Raw genomic sequence first — 19,810 nt, 5'->3', positions numbered from 1 at the left:
TCGTTAAGAAACATCAACACGCCTCTTGGGTTCAATTCATACTACTTTGCACGCGTCCGAAATATTGCATCATCACCTCTCACAGTGGCCAAGAAACAAGAGACAAAACTGGAAATTTGAAGCTTGTTTTGCCGCTACAGTCTTAAATATAATACTTTGATTTATACTAAACCAGATGGAGACAGAGATATTTAAGAAAATGAAGAAAAGGAAAGGGGAAGTGAGGGTACCGTTTGAGATCAAGCCTTTAATTATTTAGGTCTAAAAATAGGGTCGTCTGTGTTTCTACATTTTATTTTGGGGGCATATTGGCCTGGATGGGTGTAGGATTTCCCGGCCTGAAATTGTGTCCCAGTCCGGCCCTGATCACTGTTCTCTGTAGAGATCGGTGCTTATGATGCATTTCTAATAATATGATGTTAAAATCCTTGTGGGAATTTCAGTAGTAGCCTGTTAAACGTTTCATGTAATGGACAACAGCCTTTAAAGAAGTAAAAGTGAACAACATATTAATAAGTATGCATATTGCAATGCTTAATAATAGTTGACAAATGCTTGTTTATATATATAGAGTCAACTTTGAAAACATTCAAATGATAAATGCATACGCTACATATTTAATATATTGTATTATATAAGTATTATGAAGAAAACATTAAGAGAAATCCATGTTAAGTGGTCTCTTCATTTTTTCCAGAGCTGTATATTGTATAAATACACTAAAACTTCACTAAAAGTGTGCTTGTGTTTAGCATATTTCTTAAAAGTGCTAGCCGTCTAAAACACTATTTAGGTGAGTTTAAGTGGTTATACGCATCTCGTTGTCGTGTAAGGGAGCTGTTCATGTTAGACAGACGTTTTAATTGCATTTTGTGTCTGTTAAGAGGCACAAAGACACCCGTTACGTTTATGCCCCTAAAGCTGCCGTTTAGCTGAGGGGGCTCTGGGCGTTAACTGTAATAACTCCGTGCCGCAAGCACCAATCCGGTTCGTTTTTCTTTCTACACACAGAACTCACAAAGATATAACGATCAAGATAAACTTAAAAATCCACCGGAGTTGTCCTTTAAGCTCCAGCTCAACTTCCTGTAGATCCTGTTCGATGGTGTTCTTCTTAAAAGTATCCTGTGAAGTTGAGAAGTTAAAAATGTTACGTTAGTGAGTCTTAAACGAATATTTAAAGCTGGAAATCCTGTGAAACTCAAACCAGTGTATCATATTTCACTAGCATTGCGATACTATTATATTTTTATCAATGTTTTGAACCTGTTTTTATTTTTATATTTTATATTTTCAAGCTGACTCCATACAGCTCTGATGAAGAGGAATATAGAAAGACATTAAAAATCAGTCATCAAAAATCCTGTCCAGCTCTTCTGGATCTGATGTCATAAACCAGAACAACAACAGCCCCGCCCACCAGAGCAGAGACGACCAATCAGATCACAGCTTCTCCAAGCGCATCAGATTCAGAACTACAAACCAGTTTCGCCTACTGGGTCATTCCTACAGTATACAGTAACAATACCGCATATTTTACATGAAACCTTCCTCAAATTTCATGCTTTCATGCATAGATTTACTACATTATCCAAAATGTATAATGATTATAACTAAAGAATAATATAAAATAATAATAATAATAGCACAATTATGTTTTCTCAAATTCACTTAAAGCTTTTTTCTAAATGAGCAATTTTGTCCTAAATCACATGATTTCCTGGAAGTGGCATAATTTGCTGTGAGGGAAACTTCTCCAAGAACAAAGACTCTGACCCTGATTTGATTTGTTTTTTTATTCCGCATAATGTCTTTAAAAGAATCAATAGAAGAAACAATCAAAGAAAGTGGATGGTCTTAATTTTCTCAGTGTCTTCATCTGGATTTCAAGCACTCTTGGCTTGGAAACTGTGATTTGTTCATAATTTCTCTCCTCATAGAATGAAAGTGTGGAATAACTAATTGATTACAATTAGAGGCAAGAGTATCTTTTAGTAGAAAGGGTTGGATTATGGTTTAAATGACTTGAGTGATCTGCTTGATTCAACACACAACATTTATTCTTCTGATTCTTTTACGGCTAAGTAAAATTTTCCTGTAAAATATAAAGATTTTTTTACAGTAAGCTATCCCTTCTGGACTTGTTCATTTGATGAGCAGCCATCGGTCTTATTCTAAAGTAGATGCTAAAGACTAATTTCCTTAAAAATGGTAAAAACATCTGATAAAAAACGCTCTAATTGATATTTGACAGGTCTTTCATTTAAAAAGAGAAAGTTTTATTGGAATTGCTTTCTGAAGGAAGTTCATTGGAGAAAGGCACGGCTGTTATTTCAGATGAGGAAAGAGAAATTCACTTAAAGATCTTACATAAAATATATCCAACTACTATCTTACTCTCTAAGTTTATGGATATTGGGATGAAATCTCTTTTTATAATAGTCCTGAAGAGTCTCACGCCATTTGTCTTTTTGATTGTCAAAGTGTCCAGACCTTTTGGAAAGCACTTTCTCTGCTGAAACTGGATTAATGATAACAGTGAATGTGAAAGGAATTAATAGGAACACGAAGATTAAAATATTGACAATTCTGTAATTTCATTATCCTCAATGGCAAATTCTTTGATGTAATTTCAGTGCTGAACTCCATTCATGAGAATGGCATATTTAATGTAAATGTGGAAATGTTCACCACTGTTAAACTGACAGCTCGCTGATCTCGAATACGCTGTTAATGAATGTGCGGAGCCTGAAACAGTGAATGTTGATCCTCTCTGACTAAATGAACCAGTCATTTATCACGTGTTACCAGAACAGAAACAAATGAAGCCATAAAAACACTTTTCAAACTCACCAACCAGACGCCACAAACACAAGCAGAGCAAAACAGGCAGAAACATCTTCAACGGTTTCAGTCCACAAATATGAAGAGAGTAACTCTTCAAAACTGGTTCAGTAATAAAATGACAGACGTGCTGATGTGAAGCTGCTCTGTAGTAAAGTGAAGTGAAACGCTAGAATAAGTTAAAATAACTGCCTATTGATTCAGTGTTAGTGCATGTGACCTTCGAGCTCATTTAAGCTCTTAATTCACACTCTGAACATGGTCAGTTTCTCACTTTGAGCTCCAGTACGCCTCGACTTCCTGTCACTGGTGTAATTTTCAACAGTATAACGGACACATACAGCGCTGGATTTACCCCATATTGTGACATGGCTAAAATACATTTTGGCCCCAAGACACCCAGAAGCTTACTTACTAAACTATGCTTGTCCAAAACCGCTACTTTTCAGGAAATAGAAAAAAACACTGCATTTTATAAATAATTTAACACTGTGTTGTCCAAGTGGATATTGTGGCTTTATATATGTAGTCATATATTTGCATAAGCCGTTTTATTATTATTGTACCAAAATCAAGCTCAAATGGATGAACAAATCTGAGACATGCGTGTGTTTTAACCGAGACAGTGAGTGGATCGCATGACGTTTTCATCAACTGTGTGATCTCGTGTTATAAAAGATGAAGTGTTAACCACATGCTAAGACAGTATTAGCTGTGACTCGATGACTAAAGCTAGAATAAGGGCACGGTTGCACTGTCTGGTTGCTTTCGTGCATCGGTCTGAGATCTTGTGCAGGTGAAAAGCGTTTGGTTAATGATGAATATTGACCTTCTGTGCGTACCGTAGTGGCTCCTGCTGGTAGCAGGGGTGTGTTCTACAGTTCGTCTAAAAACGGCTGAATTACATATTGAGCAAAAAAGAACAGAAGGAGACCCGGCCGGGTTGCGTTGTGTTTTCGTTCACACACATCTACCGGACTGGCAGCGGCCTCCAGTTCAATTCACATTTATTTGTATGGCGCTTTTCACAGTGCATATCGTTTCAAAGCAGCGTCGCAGGAAATGTAGTTGATCTAAGAGTATTTTATGATCTATAATGTCGAACGCAGCACTAAGATCAAGTAAATCTAGTACTAGAGACACAGCCTTGGTCAGCAGCTGAGAGCAAGTCATTTATAGTTTTAACGAGCGCAGTTTCTGTGCGGTGATGAGGTCTGAAGTTTTTCACAGGTAGAATTGAGCAGACACAACTTTATCTAGTATTTTAGACAGAAGAAATTCTTAAAGTCCCAGTGAACCGGAAGTAGCGAGTGAGTTTTCTTCAGTGCTGTGATGTATTTCCAAGTGAATCAGAATACTGAATAGAGAGCAGGGTTTTTATCTCAGCGCTCCTCCTCTCCATCTCTCACTCATAGCAGACGAACTGTAGAGGGAAGTGGTTACGCATTTTACAACGCAAGCCGTCAAACTGACATCAGCTGAGAAGGAACGCCGTTTCCAGACCGGAAGTAACTTCAGATTTTAATTAAAGATTACTACGGCAAACAATTTTTTTCTGTGTATTAACTTGCACGGATTAATTGTTCACCCTAAGAACTGTAGTATGCGCTAACAAAGTAAATAAGATTGATTTGATTTCATGAGGACTTTAAGTGAGAAAGCAAACGAGACAGAAGATACTGAGCAAATAACTCCTGATAACATGCCAATTCAGGGAGAGCCACTAGGAGGAGCTGTTGCTCCGCAGATGAGACACAGAGACAAATCACACTAGAGATTTAAAGACTTTATCAATCGCCTGATGGAGGAAATGGAGCACCGATATGTTGTGTTTATGCATTTCACTGTGATCTCAAAGTATATTATAATGAGTCCCAAATCAGTATTTTCTCAGGTTAAAAATGTTTTTGTTTTTTTATTGTGGATAGAAAAACAAGAAGAAAATGAATGACCGAATAATAATGTAAAGATTTACAATTACGATTTAAAAAATCTGACACTGAAAGAGAGCAGAAGCTCAAATAATCATCAGTATTTATGATGAAAAAAAAACACACTTGAAGAATCTTTAAAGTTCAGCGTTCTGCTTTAGATTCAAGCACTTCCTGAAAAAGATGGAAATATGAAGCCATTAATTAAAAAATCTCACAAATATTAATATATGCAAAATCAGTTTGTGAGAGATGACATCATCAATCATGTACCTGATGTGTGAATATGAGCTTGATCTCGTTCAGCTCTTCTGGATCTGATGTCATAAACCACAATCATGACAGTAGCCACGCCCACCAGAGCAGCGAGGACCAATCGGATCACAGCTTCAGTGGGACCACAACAGTGGACTGAGGAATAAAAACATCAAACTGAGATCAGCTCAGTCAATAAACGCTAATATCAGCGCTGACATCAACTAATATCAGCGTTGCTGCCGTACCTGAACATGTGTGACAGAGTTGAGTGATGTCCAGATGTTGAGTCTGGTGGCTGATGGGATTGTTCAGCACACAGCTGTAGGTGTTTTTATCCTGATATTCCACCTCCAGAGGTAGAGAGAGACTGATGCTGAGATCAGACACACTGATGTTGGACAATAAACTGTTTCCTTTGTACCAGGAGAGAGTCACATGACTCACATTCACCGCTGATGAACACACCAATGAACAATATGATGATGATGATGATGATGAAGAACACTGAGAAGAGTTACTGCTGATGACAGGAACAGGCAGACGAGCTGGAAAACATCAGAGAATAAAGAGAAATGAGGATGTTATTTAATGTACGAGTTAATGCAACCTGCTTTTAATTTAAAAAAGGGAATTAATCATTTAAAATTATTATTCATTATAAGATACATCTTTATATCTCACTGTAATAAATAAAACATGTGAAACTGATATTTAACTCACCGTAGACAGAGAGACTGATATAAGAAGACGCCCAGTATTTTTTTATCTGTAGTTGGTAAAGTCCAGCATGTTTGATTGTGATGTTTGTGATGGTCAGAGATCCAGTTTGATTGTCCAGCTTCAGTCTGTCTCTGAATCTCCCATCAGGAACATCATCATATACAGTGAAGCTTTCAGGCCGTTTGTTGATTAGAGCGATTACAGTGTCTTTATCTCCAAATCTCCACCAAATCTGATCACCATCCTTCATTTCAGTGAAATCAGAGCCTAGAGTGACTAAATCTCCCTCCGTCACTGACACTGAATCATCAAACACACAGAACAAACATAAATGTCTCAGTTACGTATGTAACCCTCGTTCCCTAAAGGAGGGAATGGAGATGTATGTCAGAACTGACAGACGAATTGAGGATCGTTTTCAGAGAACAATGTACTCTAAGTGTTTAAAAACGAGCCAATGAATTTTGGCATGCAGTTCATGCATTCCACGCTCCGACCCGCAGGTCGGGTATAAATAAGGAAGTGGAAGCACTGCATCTATGCTTTTCCACTGAGGAGCCAAACTAGTGAGTCGGGCATTCAGCAGAGGCACAGCACCTGGTGACGGGATGTACATCTCCATTCCCTCCTTCAGGGAACAAGGGTTACATACGTAACCGAGACGTTCCCTTTCAGTCAGTCACATCCTAACAACACGGATGTGATCCTAACAACACGCCACAGGCACTGGCCCTTTCAGCGTGCCTGTCTCGAGAGATGGAAAGCTGCGGAGCCACATCCGTCTGAGGGAGGAGAGTTGGCAGTTACACATAAGGACTAACCAAACAGGATCGTGTAACATATGGCAGTCTCTAAAGGTGGTTTCAACCTAGTTCTAGGGGGGGAAAGAACACCGTCAGAGAGGGAAAGACATGGGGCTAGCCATTTACGGTAGCTGATACAGTGGAGGAATACACATATGGGGTTGCTGTAGGAACTGCTACATATGGATACCCAGCTTACACACGCGTTCCACATGCATACAGGTGTAGGTCTGCCATCAAGCAGCCTCTGTTGCCGAGGGGTGAAGGAGAAGCTTGACAGGTTAAGCCATTTATGGGGAACACAACTGGAGAAAATAACGCACGTATCCGGCCCAGGAGGCAGGAGTGGCATTGCAAGCCAAAACTTAAATGGGTCCTTCGCGCTACACAGAGGCTATAAAATCTAGTAAACATGTTAGGTGTCGCTCAGCCTGCAGCTCTACAAATGTCTGTCGGCGTGTCGCCTTGAGCCAGCGGCTGGAGGAACACACCTCTAGTTGAGCGTGCTCGCAGTCTGAATGGGCAAGGCACGTCTTGGGATTGGTACGCCAAGACAATAGCATCCACTATCCAGTGGGCCAACCTCTACTTGGAGACAGCCTTTCCCTTCTGCTGGCCTCCGTAACAGACCTGTTCTGTAAAAGAGCTGTTCTTAGGTCCTGAAACTTTGCGTTCTATCCATGTAGGTACAAACAGGACAGAGCAAAGACAGGGCTGGGTCTGCCTCCTCCAAAGGAAGTTGCAGATTCAGCAATTGGTCTCTGAAGGGAGTGGTGGGAATCATGGGCACATATCCTGGCTGGGGTCTCAGGATGAGGTGAGAGTTGGCCGGCCCGAATTCTAGGCAGGATCCGCTGAAAGTGCCTGCAGGTCCCCTACCCTCTTGATGGAAGTCAATGCAGTCAAGAGTACTGTCTTCATGGACTTTGAAGTGGTCTGGACACGGGTGCCACAGAGTTTGAAAAGGTCTAGACACGGGTGCCACAGAGTTTGAAGAGGTCTAGACACGGGTGCCTCAGAGTGCCCCGTCTCTGAGAAAGTAGATCCTTCCTCAGAGGAATAGGCCAGGAAGGGGCTGTCACAAGGAGAGTTGGTTTGGGGAACCAGGTCCAGTTGGGCCAATAGGGTGTATAGTGACCTCAGATGCATCTGACTCCAAAGAAGAAGATGGTGGGTAAGTTGCAGCAAGTGGCGGAGCGTAGACCACCCTGAAGGTTGATATACGCAATGGTCGCAGTACTGTCCGTACGGACCAGAACGTGCTTGCCATGTAGCGGCATTTTGAGGTGGCCCAGCGCAAGACACACTCCTAGCAACTCGAGGCAGTTGATTTGCCAATGCAGTCGGGGCCCCGTCTACAGACCCAAAACTGCATGCCCGTTGTACGTGGCCCCCCAGCTCGCTCTGTCGTCTCTGACGGTGTTCTTTCTCCCCTAGAACTAAGTTGGAACCCCCTTTAGAGACTGCCATATGTTACACTTTCCTGTTTATCAGTTAGTCCCTATGTGCAACTGCCAACTCTCCTTCCTCAGAAGGATGTGGCTCCGCTGCGTTCCATCTCTCGATACAGGCACGCTTTCGCAGCATTATCCAATAGTCACACTAACGCCGCATTCACACGGGGCGTAGGCGTTAACGCTTCCCATTTACTTTGAATGGGTGACATCATCCGTTGCCAAACTGAATTGTGGGTTCCGTCGCGGCGCTTCACTCGCGTTGCAAGCGGCAGAAGTTGAAGAATTCTCGACTTTTCAAGTGCCAGCGCAGGCGTCATCCAATCAGATCGCCGTATGCAAATATCCTACAGCAGACACTAGCCAATTGCGTCCATTACTGCTCCGTGAACCATCCAGACCATAGACCGTTAAAAATCCAGACGCAGCTCCTGGACCACTACGTGATATTCTTCCCGCTGTCGGCGCTTTTTCAGGATTTAATGTACTTAACAGCTTCGTGCACCTGTGCAGTGCGCTGACAACAACTACACGGGGAATCGCACTCGCACATACAACCAAAAAAGGCGCTTTTTTGTGTTGTGTTTTGGTCCAAGCGGCAAGTTAATGTGATTGGCTGTTGTCACTATGACGATCGCGTCAGCACCAAGCTTCAGCCACGCACTCCGTCAAGCGTTAACGCCTACGCCCCGTGTGAATGCGGCGTAAGTGGGTCTTGCAGAACAAGGCATCCGTGAAGACCACAGCATGCCTGGACACCCTATTTCTAGGGGCATCTTTTCCCGTCCGTAGAAATAAAGGGTTCAGCCACGGGCTGAAATTTGCAGACAGTACAGGTACAGTACAGTACAGTACATAAATGTCGACTTTAAAAAAAGCCATTCAACCCCTTATCCAAAGGCAGACTCGTAGTAACACTCTTCGTAGGAAACAACACCGGAAACTACAGCAATTTTTCAGCTCTGAAGCAGAAAAGCAAAGACGCAGTGCTTCCACTTCCTTACTTATACCCGCGCTGTGGGGCGAAGTGTGAAATGCGTGAACAGCATGCCAGTATTCATTAGCCTGTTTATAAACACTCGAAATAGATTGGTCTCTGAAAACGATCCCCAATTTGTCGTCAGTTCCAACGAATGTCAAACGTGACCGACTGAAAAGGAACAGGGTTTGACACAGATCAACAGATTATAATGGTTGATTAAATTTAATAGTTTAACATTTGAATTAAACAATATCATGAAATGACAAAAAGAAACAAAATGGTGTGTCGATTAGGGGTTGCACCGACTAGTCGACTAATGCTCTGCCATAGCGCTTTAAGCTTGACATCGACTAGTCGCTGGCCTATAGAGGGCGCAATTTCCGGACACGCAGGCTTTGTTTCCAACAGTTAAAAATTACAAATAAATACATACTCAGAGAGCTCTCCACAAGACATGTTTGATTATACCATCTGGGGGCTCAAAATTGATCAGGAGAATGCACGCTTATTGTACACGTAAGTAAATCACCGTTCTAAACGAATGTGATGCTGCATTGTAACACACATATAGTTCGCATATCATGCAGAGATCGCGTGCGCCTTACACAGAAACATTCAGTAGCGCAGAAATATATTGTCAACACTGTTCTGTGATTTAACAATAAAACAGCTTAGAAACTGAAAAGTTATAGCATATATTTCTTAGTAACTAAAACTCACAGCTTCAGTATTAGTAGAGAGACGCTGGCAGGTCGAATTAATTCACACTCAATCTCTCTCTCACTAATGCATTCATTTACATGTCACCTTTATTTTGCTACTTTATCTATAGCTGATCCAGAACAAGCAGAAATCTGTGAGAAATATAACGAACCAAAGACAAAAGAAAGAATACAAAAGCTGTCATGTAGGACTCGGAGCAATATCCATATGGGCATCGCTGTGTCATATGTAAATCAATCAATCAATCAATCAACTTTATTTTTTATAGCGCTTTTACAATCGCGATTGTGTCAAATCAGCTTCACAGTGTCAAACAGGACAATATTGCAACAAAATTAGATTTGGCTGTACAGTCGTTCTGGAGAAAACTGTGATGTTATCAGCTTATTTTAATTTATCATATAGCGACAATTTTGGCAGATCAGTATTTTAGTTTATAGAATTAAATAAAACCTAATTCATAAATGTTATTTGTATATTTAGTTGAATAACTTAATTTAGTTGATCATATTTTAAGTGTCCCCAAATGAGCAAGCCAAGCCAAAGGCGACTAAAGGAACGGAAACTCCACCGGGGCATGATGGAGAAAAATAAACCTGAGAGAAACCACACTCAGTCGGGGTGCCAGTTCTCCTCTGGCCTATTAACACACCGTGTATGATTATTATTATGGCAACCTTACAGGTCAGAAATCATATTAGATCGGAATATTTAAAATTTCAGGGTATCACGGAAGAGACAGGTTTATTTAGGATGGAGCACACAAGAGTATGAATACTTGAAAGATCGGAGTTATTGCGTCGGAGTCAGGTTTTTTGAGCATTTCGTGCCGGTGAGGCAAATTCAGAGGAGACACCATTTGACACGGCTCAGCAGACACTCCAGGACGCGTTGGTCATGTCCAGGCGCAGGTCCACCATCCGATCCGGACACGGCCCAGATCCGGGATAAGCCTCGGGATAAACAGAGAGACTAACATTAGTGTAGATGTCACTCTTTTTATGATGTGTCGAGTACATCAGGTGTTATGTGAAGTGTTCCCGGTTCCGGCTGACCTAGTTAATGCAGCCTAACAATCAGTCAATTGATTTGAATAATGAAAGTTAAAAATGTTCAGGAGCTCAATAGGAAAATGATCGACCGCCTGCAGTTGATTTAGATATTCTAGGTATTATCAACTGGCCAGAGTTTTGAGACCGCAGTAGACGTGATGGAGTATAATGTGTTATAATGTGTTAAGAGCTCGCTTAAGTATTGGGGAGCTAAACCATTTAGTGCTTTGTAAGTAATAAGCAAGATTTTTAAAATGTATGCAATGAAATATATGTATGTCATAATGTATGTCATAACTGAGCACAAGAAAACTCATGTTCGTGTCTCAGCTCGAGGTTCAGGCTTATTTGATTATTAAAGACGTCATCAGCAAGTAGTCGACGTCGACTTTCATCACATAAATGTCGACTTTAAAAAATCAGAGGTTGTTCAACACCTAGTTTACTGATTTCAGCGATTACAGTGAATCCGAACCTCCACTGAATCTCATCATCCTTTATTTCAGTGAGACGAGTGTTAAGAGTGACTGAATCTCCCTCCATCACTGACACTCTCTTCTCTTCATCACGAGTCCCTCCTGAAGAACCTGAAGAGTTTTTCACAGATTAAAGCTTTAAAATCTCGATGTTGGTTTGATGAAGCTTCACTAAAATACTTTTATTCATTTAAATGTGAAGTGAAAAATATTCTGCGGTACAAAGACAAAAGATGATGAATGAAAAGAGAAATAGATTTATATATTGAACAATAACTAAATAACAAGGAACTGTAATGTTTAATGTCACACTAAAACTAAAGCTGTTGAGTATCTGAGCTTCATATGAACTTTATTTTATTGATTCTATCCATAATAACTGAATATAGACCTGAACTCAAACTTGATCTGACAGTAATATCACAGATTCATTATTTCTTTATGAGAATAACCATGAATGTTAAATCTCTGTGATTCATTATTATTAATATGAAAAGACGAACTCAAAACTGGTTCAGTGATAAAATGACAGACGTGCTGATGTGAGAGCAGGTTTTTAGTAAAGTAAAGTGAAACTAGCGTCAGCTACAATAACAGTACTGGTGTGTGTGACCATAACGTTTGTCATAATCTGTTTGATTCAACACAAAACATTTATTCTGATTCTTTTACGGCTAAGTAAAATTTTCCTGTAAAATATAAAGATTTTTTTACAGTAAGCTATCCCTTCTGGACTTGTTCATTTGATGAGCAGCCATCGGTCTTATTATAAAGTAGATAATAAAGACTAATTTCCTTATAAATGGTAAAAATATATTTGATAAAAAAAATGCACTAACAAGGATATTAGACAGGTCTTTCATTAAAATTAAATTAAAAGAGAAAGTTTTATTGGAATTCCTTTCTGAAGGAAGTTCATTGGAGAAAGGCACGGCTGTTATTTCAGATGAGGAAAGAGAAATTCACTTAAAGATCTTACATAAAATATATCCAACTACTATCTTACTCTCTAAGTTTATGGATATTGGGATGAAATCTCTTTTTATAATAGTCCTGAAGAGTCTCACGCCATTTGTCTTTTTGATTGTCAAAGTGTCCAGACCTTTTGGAAAGCACTTTCTCTGCTGAAACTGGATTAATGATAACAGTGAATGTGAAAGGAATTAATAGGAACACGAAGATTAAAATATTGACAATTCTGTAATTTCATTATCCTCAATGGCAAATTCTTTGATGTAATTTCAGTGCTGAACTCCATTCATGAGAATGGCATATTTAATGTAAATGTGGAAATGTTCACCGCTGTTAAACTGACAGCTCGCTGATCTCGAATACGCTGTTAATGAATGTGCGGAGCCTGAAACAGTGAATGTTGATCCTCTCTGACTAAATGAACCAGTCATTTATCACGTGTTACCAGAACAGAAACAACTGAAGCCATAAAAACACTTTTCAAACTCACCAACCAGACGCCACAAACACAAGCAGAGCAAAACAGGCAGAAACATCTTCAACGGTTTCAGTCCACAAATATGAAGAGAGTAACTCTTCAAAACTGGTTCAGTAATAAAATGACAGACGTGCTGATGTGAAGCTGCTCTGTAGTAAAGTGAAGTGAAACGCTAGAATAAGTTAAAATAACTGCCTATTGATTCAGTGTTAGTGCATGTGACCTTCTAGCTCATTTAAGCTCTTAATTCACACTCTGAACATGGTCAGTTTCTCACTTTGAGCTCCAGTACGCCTCGACTTCCTGTCACTGGTGTAATTTTCAACAGTATAACGGACACATACAGCGCTGGATTTACCCCATATTGTGACATGGCTAAAATACATTTTGGCCCCAAGACACCCAGAAGCTTACTTACTAAACTATGCTTGTCCAAAACCGCTACTTTTCAGGAAATAGAAAAAAACACTGCATTTTATAAATAATTTAACACTGTGTTGTCCAAGTGGATATTGTGGCTTTATATATGTAGTCATATATTTGCATAAGCCGTTTTATTATTAATATACCAAAATCAAGCTCAAATGGATGAACAAATCTGAGACATGCGTGTGTTTTAACCGAGACAGTGAGTGGATCGCATGACGTTTTCATCAACTGTGTGATCTCGTGTTATAAAAGATGAAGTGTTAACCACATGCTAAGACAGTATTAGCTGTGACTCGATGACTAAAGCTAGAATAAGGGCACGGTTGCACTGTCTGGTTGCTTTCGTGCATCGGTCTGAGATCTTGTGCAGGTGAAAAGCGTTTGGTTAATGATGAATATTGACCTTCTGTGCGTACCGTAGTGGCTCCTGCTGGTAGCAGGGGTGTGTTCTACAGTTCGTCTAAAAACGGCTGAATTACATATCGAGCAAAAAAGAACAGAAGGAGACCCGGCCGGGTTGCGTTGTGCTTTCGTTCACACACATCTACCGGACTGGCAGCGGCCTCCAGTTCAATTCACATTTATTTGTATGGCGCTTTTCACAGTGCATATCGTTTCAAAGCAGCGTCACAGGAAATGTAGTTGATCTAAGAGTATTTTATGATCTATAATGTCGAACGCAGCACTAAGATCAAGTAAATCTAGTACTAGAGACACAGCCTTGGTCAGCAGCTGAGAGCAAGTCATTTATAGTTTTAACGAGCGCAGTTTCTGTGCGGTGATGAGGTCTGAAGTTTTTCACAGGTAGAATTGAGCAGACACAACTTTATCTAGTATTTTAGACAGAAATGGAAGATTTGAAATGGGTCTGTAATTTGCTAATTGATTTGGATCTAGTTGTGGTTTCTCAGTGAGAGGTTTAATAACCGCCAGCTTGAACGGCGTGATATGGCAAATATCATCAGTACACAGTGAGCAAGTAACAAGGCACTGATCAGTGACATCACTTTGCGGTATGATATCTATATCGGTAGGATTAGTTCCATGCGATATAATTAAATCTAGTGTATGATTCAAACAATGAGTGGTCTAGTGGCATTTTGCTTGAGGAGTTTAATAAATCTGTGAATGCGACCCCTAACGCATCGTTTGTATTATCGACGGGAATGTTAAAATCACAGACAATCAATACTTTATCAACAGTGACCAAAAGGTCTGAGAAAAAAAATCAGCAAACTCTTTTAGGAAATCAACACAGGGCCCTGGAGGTCTATACACGCTGGCCAAAGCAAGAGATAGGAGATTTTTTCTTCTATCTGAGAGTGAAACATTTAGCACAAGCACTTCAAATAAATGAACTCTGTGTCCTGTTCTCTGAGTAACATTAAGCCACGAACTGATTGCCCTATTTCCCCTCACTGCGCCTGCGCCAAAGCAGAAGTTTAACCATTTAATTTTTAAAAGCATTAAGGAAGAACGAAAAGAGGGAGATCTTTAATTATGTAGGCAGCTATCAAATAGCAGAAATTAAGTGAACTGTTGTGGCTCCAGTTTGTGTTGTATAGATCAGTGCATCTTATTCATTTAGCTAGTTGATCGTTAATTTACTTGTTTTACTTTCACATTTTATTTTTATCTTTATTTATTTTTTAAATATTAATTAATATTTAGCCTAGGCCTACTTAATCTTATTATGACGGAAAGTGGGAACCGTTGTCCATCTTGACACGTCATGTTGTCTTTTTTTCTTTCTTTTTTCTTCCTTTTCCCATTTTTATTCATGAACGCGAGTCAGTGGATATCACGCAATGCGCAAACGCAGTCTCAAACCCAGTGAATTACCCACTACAGAAAGTGAAAGTAAAATCTGGCATGCTTTCGGCGCATATTCTCAGACGACGAGAGATGAATGTAATTCAACATGCTGATAACGTAGCCTACTGCCTTAATTTATTTTCTTAATATTTTGTATTTTGGTCCATATTGTGAGAAAAAAATAGAAGTAGGCCCATTTGGTGTTAAACAAGTAATTTTTAAATAAATCTGCTCTTACTTTTCATTGAGACGGACATTATTGCAGTGTTCTGACATTATAAACATATAATTATAGACCTATAATTCCTTGTTTAATCGGGCTAAATGTTTTTAAATAGTGAGGAGTAATCTATCTATTAATTTATGTAGTGTGACGATTGTGCATTATGAAATTTTTTGGGGGAGGGGGCAAATTAATGTAATATCAATTTAATAATAAAAGTAGGCCTACTCTAATAATAATAATTTTATACATAAATTCTAAATCCTCTTGATATCAATAGCTGATGCATTTACCTCTCTATAATACACCATGGTCTATCGTCGCCACGGGGGTTTTATTGCGCATTTTTCACCCGTACAGTGTGAGCAGACAAGACGCGCTCGAGGGTCGGACCGCACAGTGAGAGCACATCAATCGTGAGCTTTGGCTTTACATCGCATGCGATCTACTCGTACAGTGTGAGTAGGTAACCTTGGTGAAATCGCACAGTGCATGCCCAGCTTTAATCACAGTAATCTTTTCTATTCCTATGAGAGATTTATTGTTTGACCTCACTGATCGGGGAATAGAAACAGTCTCTCTAGAATGCACTACACTCGCATTACTATCAACTAACTATGTGGGTGGAACAAAGACATTTGTGCTTTGACTCACTAGTCATACAGTGTGTAGCGTCTTAGGCCCCGTCCACATGAAGCCAGAGCTTTCCCAATCCGATCTTGCGTCCACACGAGTGTCACAGACTCGCCAGGCTCCCACGGCACAGATACACAGCGCACACTTTCACCTGAGTATTAACCACGCACACCTGCAACCCACCACAATCACCAGGAGCACAAAAGGCACACACACCCACGCAGTCACTGTCCGGTCTCGTTAGAGAAAGGTACTAACCTCTGCGGCTGACCTTAAGGACTCCCTCGATCTTACTTACCCATCTCCAGTGTCTTCTACCCAGTCTCCAGCGATCTCCAGTGTCCAGCGTGTGTGTGTTCTGTGTTCTCCAGCGTTCCTCTCCTGCGATACCTCCTACGATCTCCCAGTGCACCCTGAGCAACACAAACCCGAACTATCATCAGCCCATCTTCACTCCGTCAAGTTTCAAACTCAACTGGTTGTTCAAATAAACCTGATACTCACCATCTTGTCTCCGTAGACTCTGTACTCGTAACAACGAGATCACTGAAACCGACTCAAAACGATGTAGTAAACATGCCAGGCCAGTGTGTGGCGCTGTAATTCTGCCACAGAAATACACTAATAACGGAGGAGAAGAGTTGTGGCTAGAAGGGGCATAGCGGTGGAAGGAGGTGAGGCAAAATCTCACGATAAAATAACAATAAATACATTTGCTACTTAACAGATGTGTTTTATTAACGCCTAGACTTACCCAACCCTAAACCTACCCTTACAATAATGCAGATATGGTAATTAAATGACGCATTATTAATGTGCGCATGCCCAGTGCCCATAGCTGTATCCCTTTAGTCTTTCACCGTGCCGGACGTAGCGTGATGATATCACCTTTTCACAAAATATTCGGATTGGCTGTACACACGAAAACACAAGATTGTCGTTTTCAGATTTATCCACTCTGGGACCCGGTTTCAGAAAATATCGGATTCATTCTTCCAAAACGCCGGATCCGTGTGGACGAAACACTGATACGCTACAAAATGTATACGTAGCTAAACACGTCTCCGTGTGGACGGAGCCTAAGAGGAGATATTTTCCAACAGAAGATCCGCTCGGATCCTGCTGGGGTGTAGGCCATCAGCACGGAAAAGCCTAGGCCACTCCCAGAAGAGATTGAGTTACACCATGACATTAACCATTCATTTAGAGCAAATAATCTACTGAACCTTTCAGTCCTCATCGATATGTGGGATGCGCTCCGGACATGATGACCCTCGTCGCGTGTGATGTTCTGCTTACCGTCTCCATCAGGCTCATGAAGTCCGTCTTCAGAACCTCCGTCTGCCATATCCTGATGCCGTTCACCTTCGCATTCAGCACAAATCGCTCCGACGCTCTCGTCACCATTCAGGATCGCGGGAATCTGTGCAGAGACAACAAGAACACGAGCACCAGGAAAACAGTGACTGCACACCTTACCTGTCCTGAGGCAGCATGGACGTGCCGAACGATGGAACTGCCGATAATCACAGCATCGCATTCTGACTCACAAAGAAGGGAAGAAGCGGTTCTGGATGGAGATCTCAAAGACCGGGGCGGTGGAGTGGGAGAGCCTGAGGTCTGTGCAGACAAAAAAACCTGCCTGGAAAGTTTTCAGCGCTGTTCGCTATTCCCATAGCTCGGCCTGTTGGTTGTTTATTATTGTGGATTGATAAAACAACAAGAAAATTAATGGCTCTTGCGCCCGGCGCAAATCTAAAATGGGTTGGTCTGAAGTAGCTTTATTATTCATAGGTGTGGTTTGGGCGTAACGTGAATAAACCAATCAGAGCGGCATCCAACATTTCCTTTAACCTGTTAACCGTCACGAGGACGAGGACGTGCTGAAGCTCTCTTTGCTTAAATTAGCTCAAAATTACTATCAGATGTAAGTAATTACCTTGACAAACTATACATCATTAAAAAGATCTAAGACTAAAGTTTAATTTTTTTTACCTCTGTTTTATTCTCAAAGTCTTATAGTGACCGTAATGTGTTAATATGTGCCAGGAGTTATGAATATGATATGGAGAAATATTGACAGATTCTCACATGTTTGAGTCAAATTTCTATACAGAGAAGTATTATTTATTCAATCTTTATCCAAAATCCGCGGATGTGTGATTATGAGCGCAGTATACTGTGATATGCTGTGTTTTCAATTCATTCTGGCAGCCGGAGGGCGCTGGAAAGCTGTACTACTGAAAATTCACTCCCATATGCATAGATGAAGAACAGACACACCATGTGACATTCAGGAAGTATCAGACATTTCCAAAACAGCTTCCAGAGATCGCCAGATCGCTATTTTATGCAGATAGACACGTTTTAAGACAATAAACACACAATCGCGGCAATATATGGTTGGTCTGTGTTCTTTATGCCATGTTGGGTGGTTTCATAATAGATGATATTTATAATGCAATGCTATTCCACATAGCTTTTAGCATTGTATATTTTCTGTCAGATTTTTTGACCCCAAGCTACATGAGATCACATATTGTTATATAAAACACTCGAATTATAAATTATAAAGCGATATGAAGCAAGTTTTGAATAAAACATGATTTTAATCGTATAAATTGGTGTTTTGCTGGTGTGCTAAGCTAACATGCTAGCTTGCCCTAGATACACCTGCCACTGAGTAAATACTTAATTTTTATGAACATTTTCTAAATGTAAAACTACTGAAATGCTTATTTGGACGAAATGCATTCAATAGAGTCTCAGTGGGGGTAAAGTGAGAAGTTTGATTTAGAAATGAGGTTTGAATAGAACAGTTTGAATAGAGAATCGTTGGTAATTATAATGCAGACAAAAGAAAAATAATTAGAGCCATAACCAGTCCGCAGAAGTGTGAATGTGTGCCGGGGAGACAAACTGAATGGGGCAGTTTGCACCTCTAAACAATAGAGGCAAAATAGTGAATGAAAGCTGAGAAGACGTGGCAATAAACATCAGTTGATATTTTAGAGATATCTCAAAATAAAATCACATGAAACGATCTTGTAAAACGTTTAATAAAATTCAGAGTTTTAGACTGATCATCTTCAGATCTGAAATATAACATGGTCAGACTTGTGGCTTTAGCTGTAGTGCATTTCTAGATTTCTCCAATGTGACGGATGTTAATATTCATGAGTATTCAATATGTTAATATTGGTTTTCACTAATAATCCTTCCTGTCAGTTTTTGTTAATTTATTTCATATTATTTTCATTCAAGAAAATGTTATAATTTTGTTTTGAGCTTTGTCATTATTGTTTGGGAAAGAGTTTTATAGTACAAGCGTCATGACGTCATGTTTCGCTTGCGCTGCTGCGTCCTCAGACCGCATTGAGTGTGCTGAGGAGAGGTAAGCAGCTAGTGTTTGCTCGTTATATACAGAGTATTAAAGTTCTTAGAAGTTCAATGTAGTATATAATATCCAGTAATATTGTTGCTATGAATGTTGTCTATGTCCTGGAGAGTGTTTTATGAATGGATGGGTGGGATTTAATAGTTTTATTGTGAAGTGCAGCGATGTGAGTATATGTGTGTGTGTCGATAGAGCACGTTGATTTTAACCAATGGACTCTTTCGTCTTTGATCTGTGTAGGTGATAAAAACGCAGTGAAACACTACTCATCGTTGTGTTTCCCTTTCGAGAGAGGTTCCTCGTATTACGTATGGGAAAAACTCCTTTTCTCGAGAATGTGAAGCAAAACTTTTAATAAAGGTATCTATGTAAAGCGCAGTGAGCTGCACGGCCATAGCCCAGCGCGAGGAGCGCTCTGATTGGCCGGGCCGCGGCAACTGCAGGAACCTATGGTGAGGCGGCTGAGAGGAACGAACCAATGGGGGGCGTTCCAGAAGCCCGCCGAAAAAGGTGCTTATATTTGCATACAGGAGGCTATATAAGACCCTAATTCGCCATAGGTGTCAGATTTTATCTCCTTCAGCGATACCTTCGCTGACCTCCGGAAGAAGCACCGC

The 19,810-nt window shown here is 40.3% G+C and overlaps 1 protein-coding gene across 1 annotated transcript in view; it reads right to left on the bottom strand.

The window, feature by feature from the left end:
- The window catches only part of LOC137040803 (uncharacterized), a 45,264-nt gene extending 27,928 nt beyond the window's left edge, over positions 1-17,336 (bottom strand). Inside the window, exons 1-7 of the mRNA XM_067416573.1 lie at positions 17,271-17,336; positions 17,023-17,219; positions 16,095-16,209; positions 15,905-15,968; positions 11,214-11,354; positions 7,247-7,492; positions 5,739-6,053 (exon numbers count right to left, since the gene is read on the bottom strand). Coding sequence (XP_067272674.1) covers positions 5,739-6,053; positions 7,247-7,492; positions 11,214-11,354; positions 15,905-15,968; positions 16,095-16,209; positions 17,023-17,219; positions 17,271-17,336 — 1,144 coding nt within the window. The remainder of the gene's footprint in view (positions 1-5,738; positions 6,054-7,246; positions 7,493-11,213; positions 11,355-15,904; positions 15,969-16,094; positions 16,210-17,022; positions 17,220-17,270) is intronic.
- Between the last annotated feature and the right edge of the window lie 2,474 nt (positions 17,337-19,810).

This window comes from Pseudorasbora parva, chromosome 14 (assembly GCF_024679245.1).
Source record: "Pseudorasbora parva isolate DD20220531a chromosome 14, ASM2467924v1, whole genome shotgun sequence".
NCBI classification, from domain to species: domain Eukaryota; kingdom Metazoa; phylum Chordata; class Actinopteri; order Cypriniformes; family Gobionidae; genus Pseudorasbora; species Pseudorasbora parva.
The sequence above is the reverse complement of the archived record's forward strand: the minus strand, read 5'-3'. Positions and strand labels throughout refer to the sequence as shown.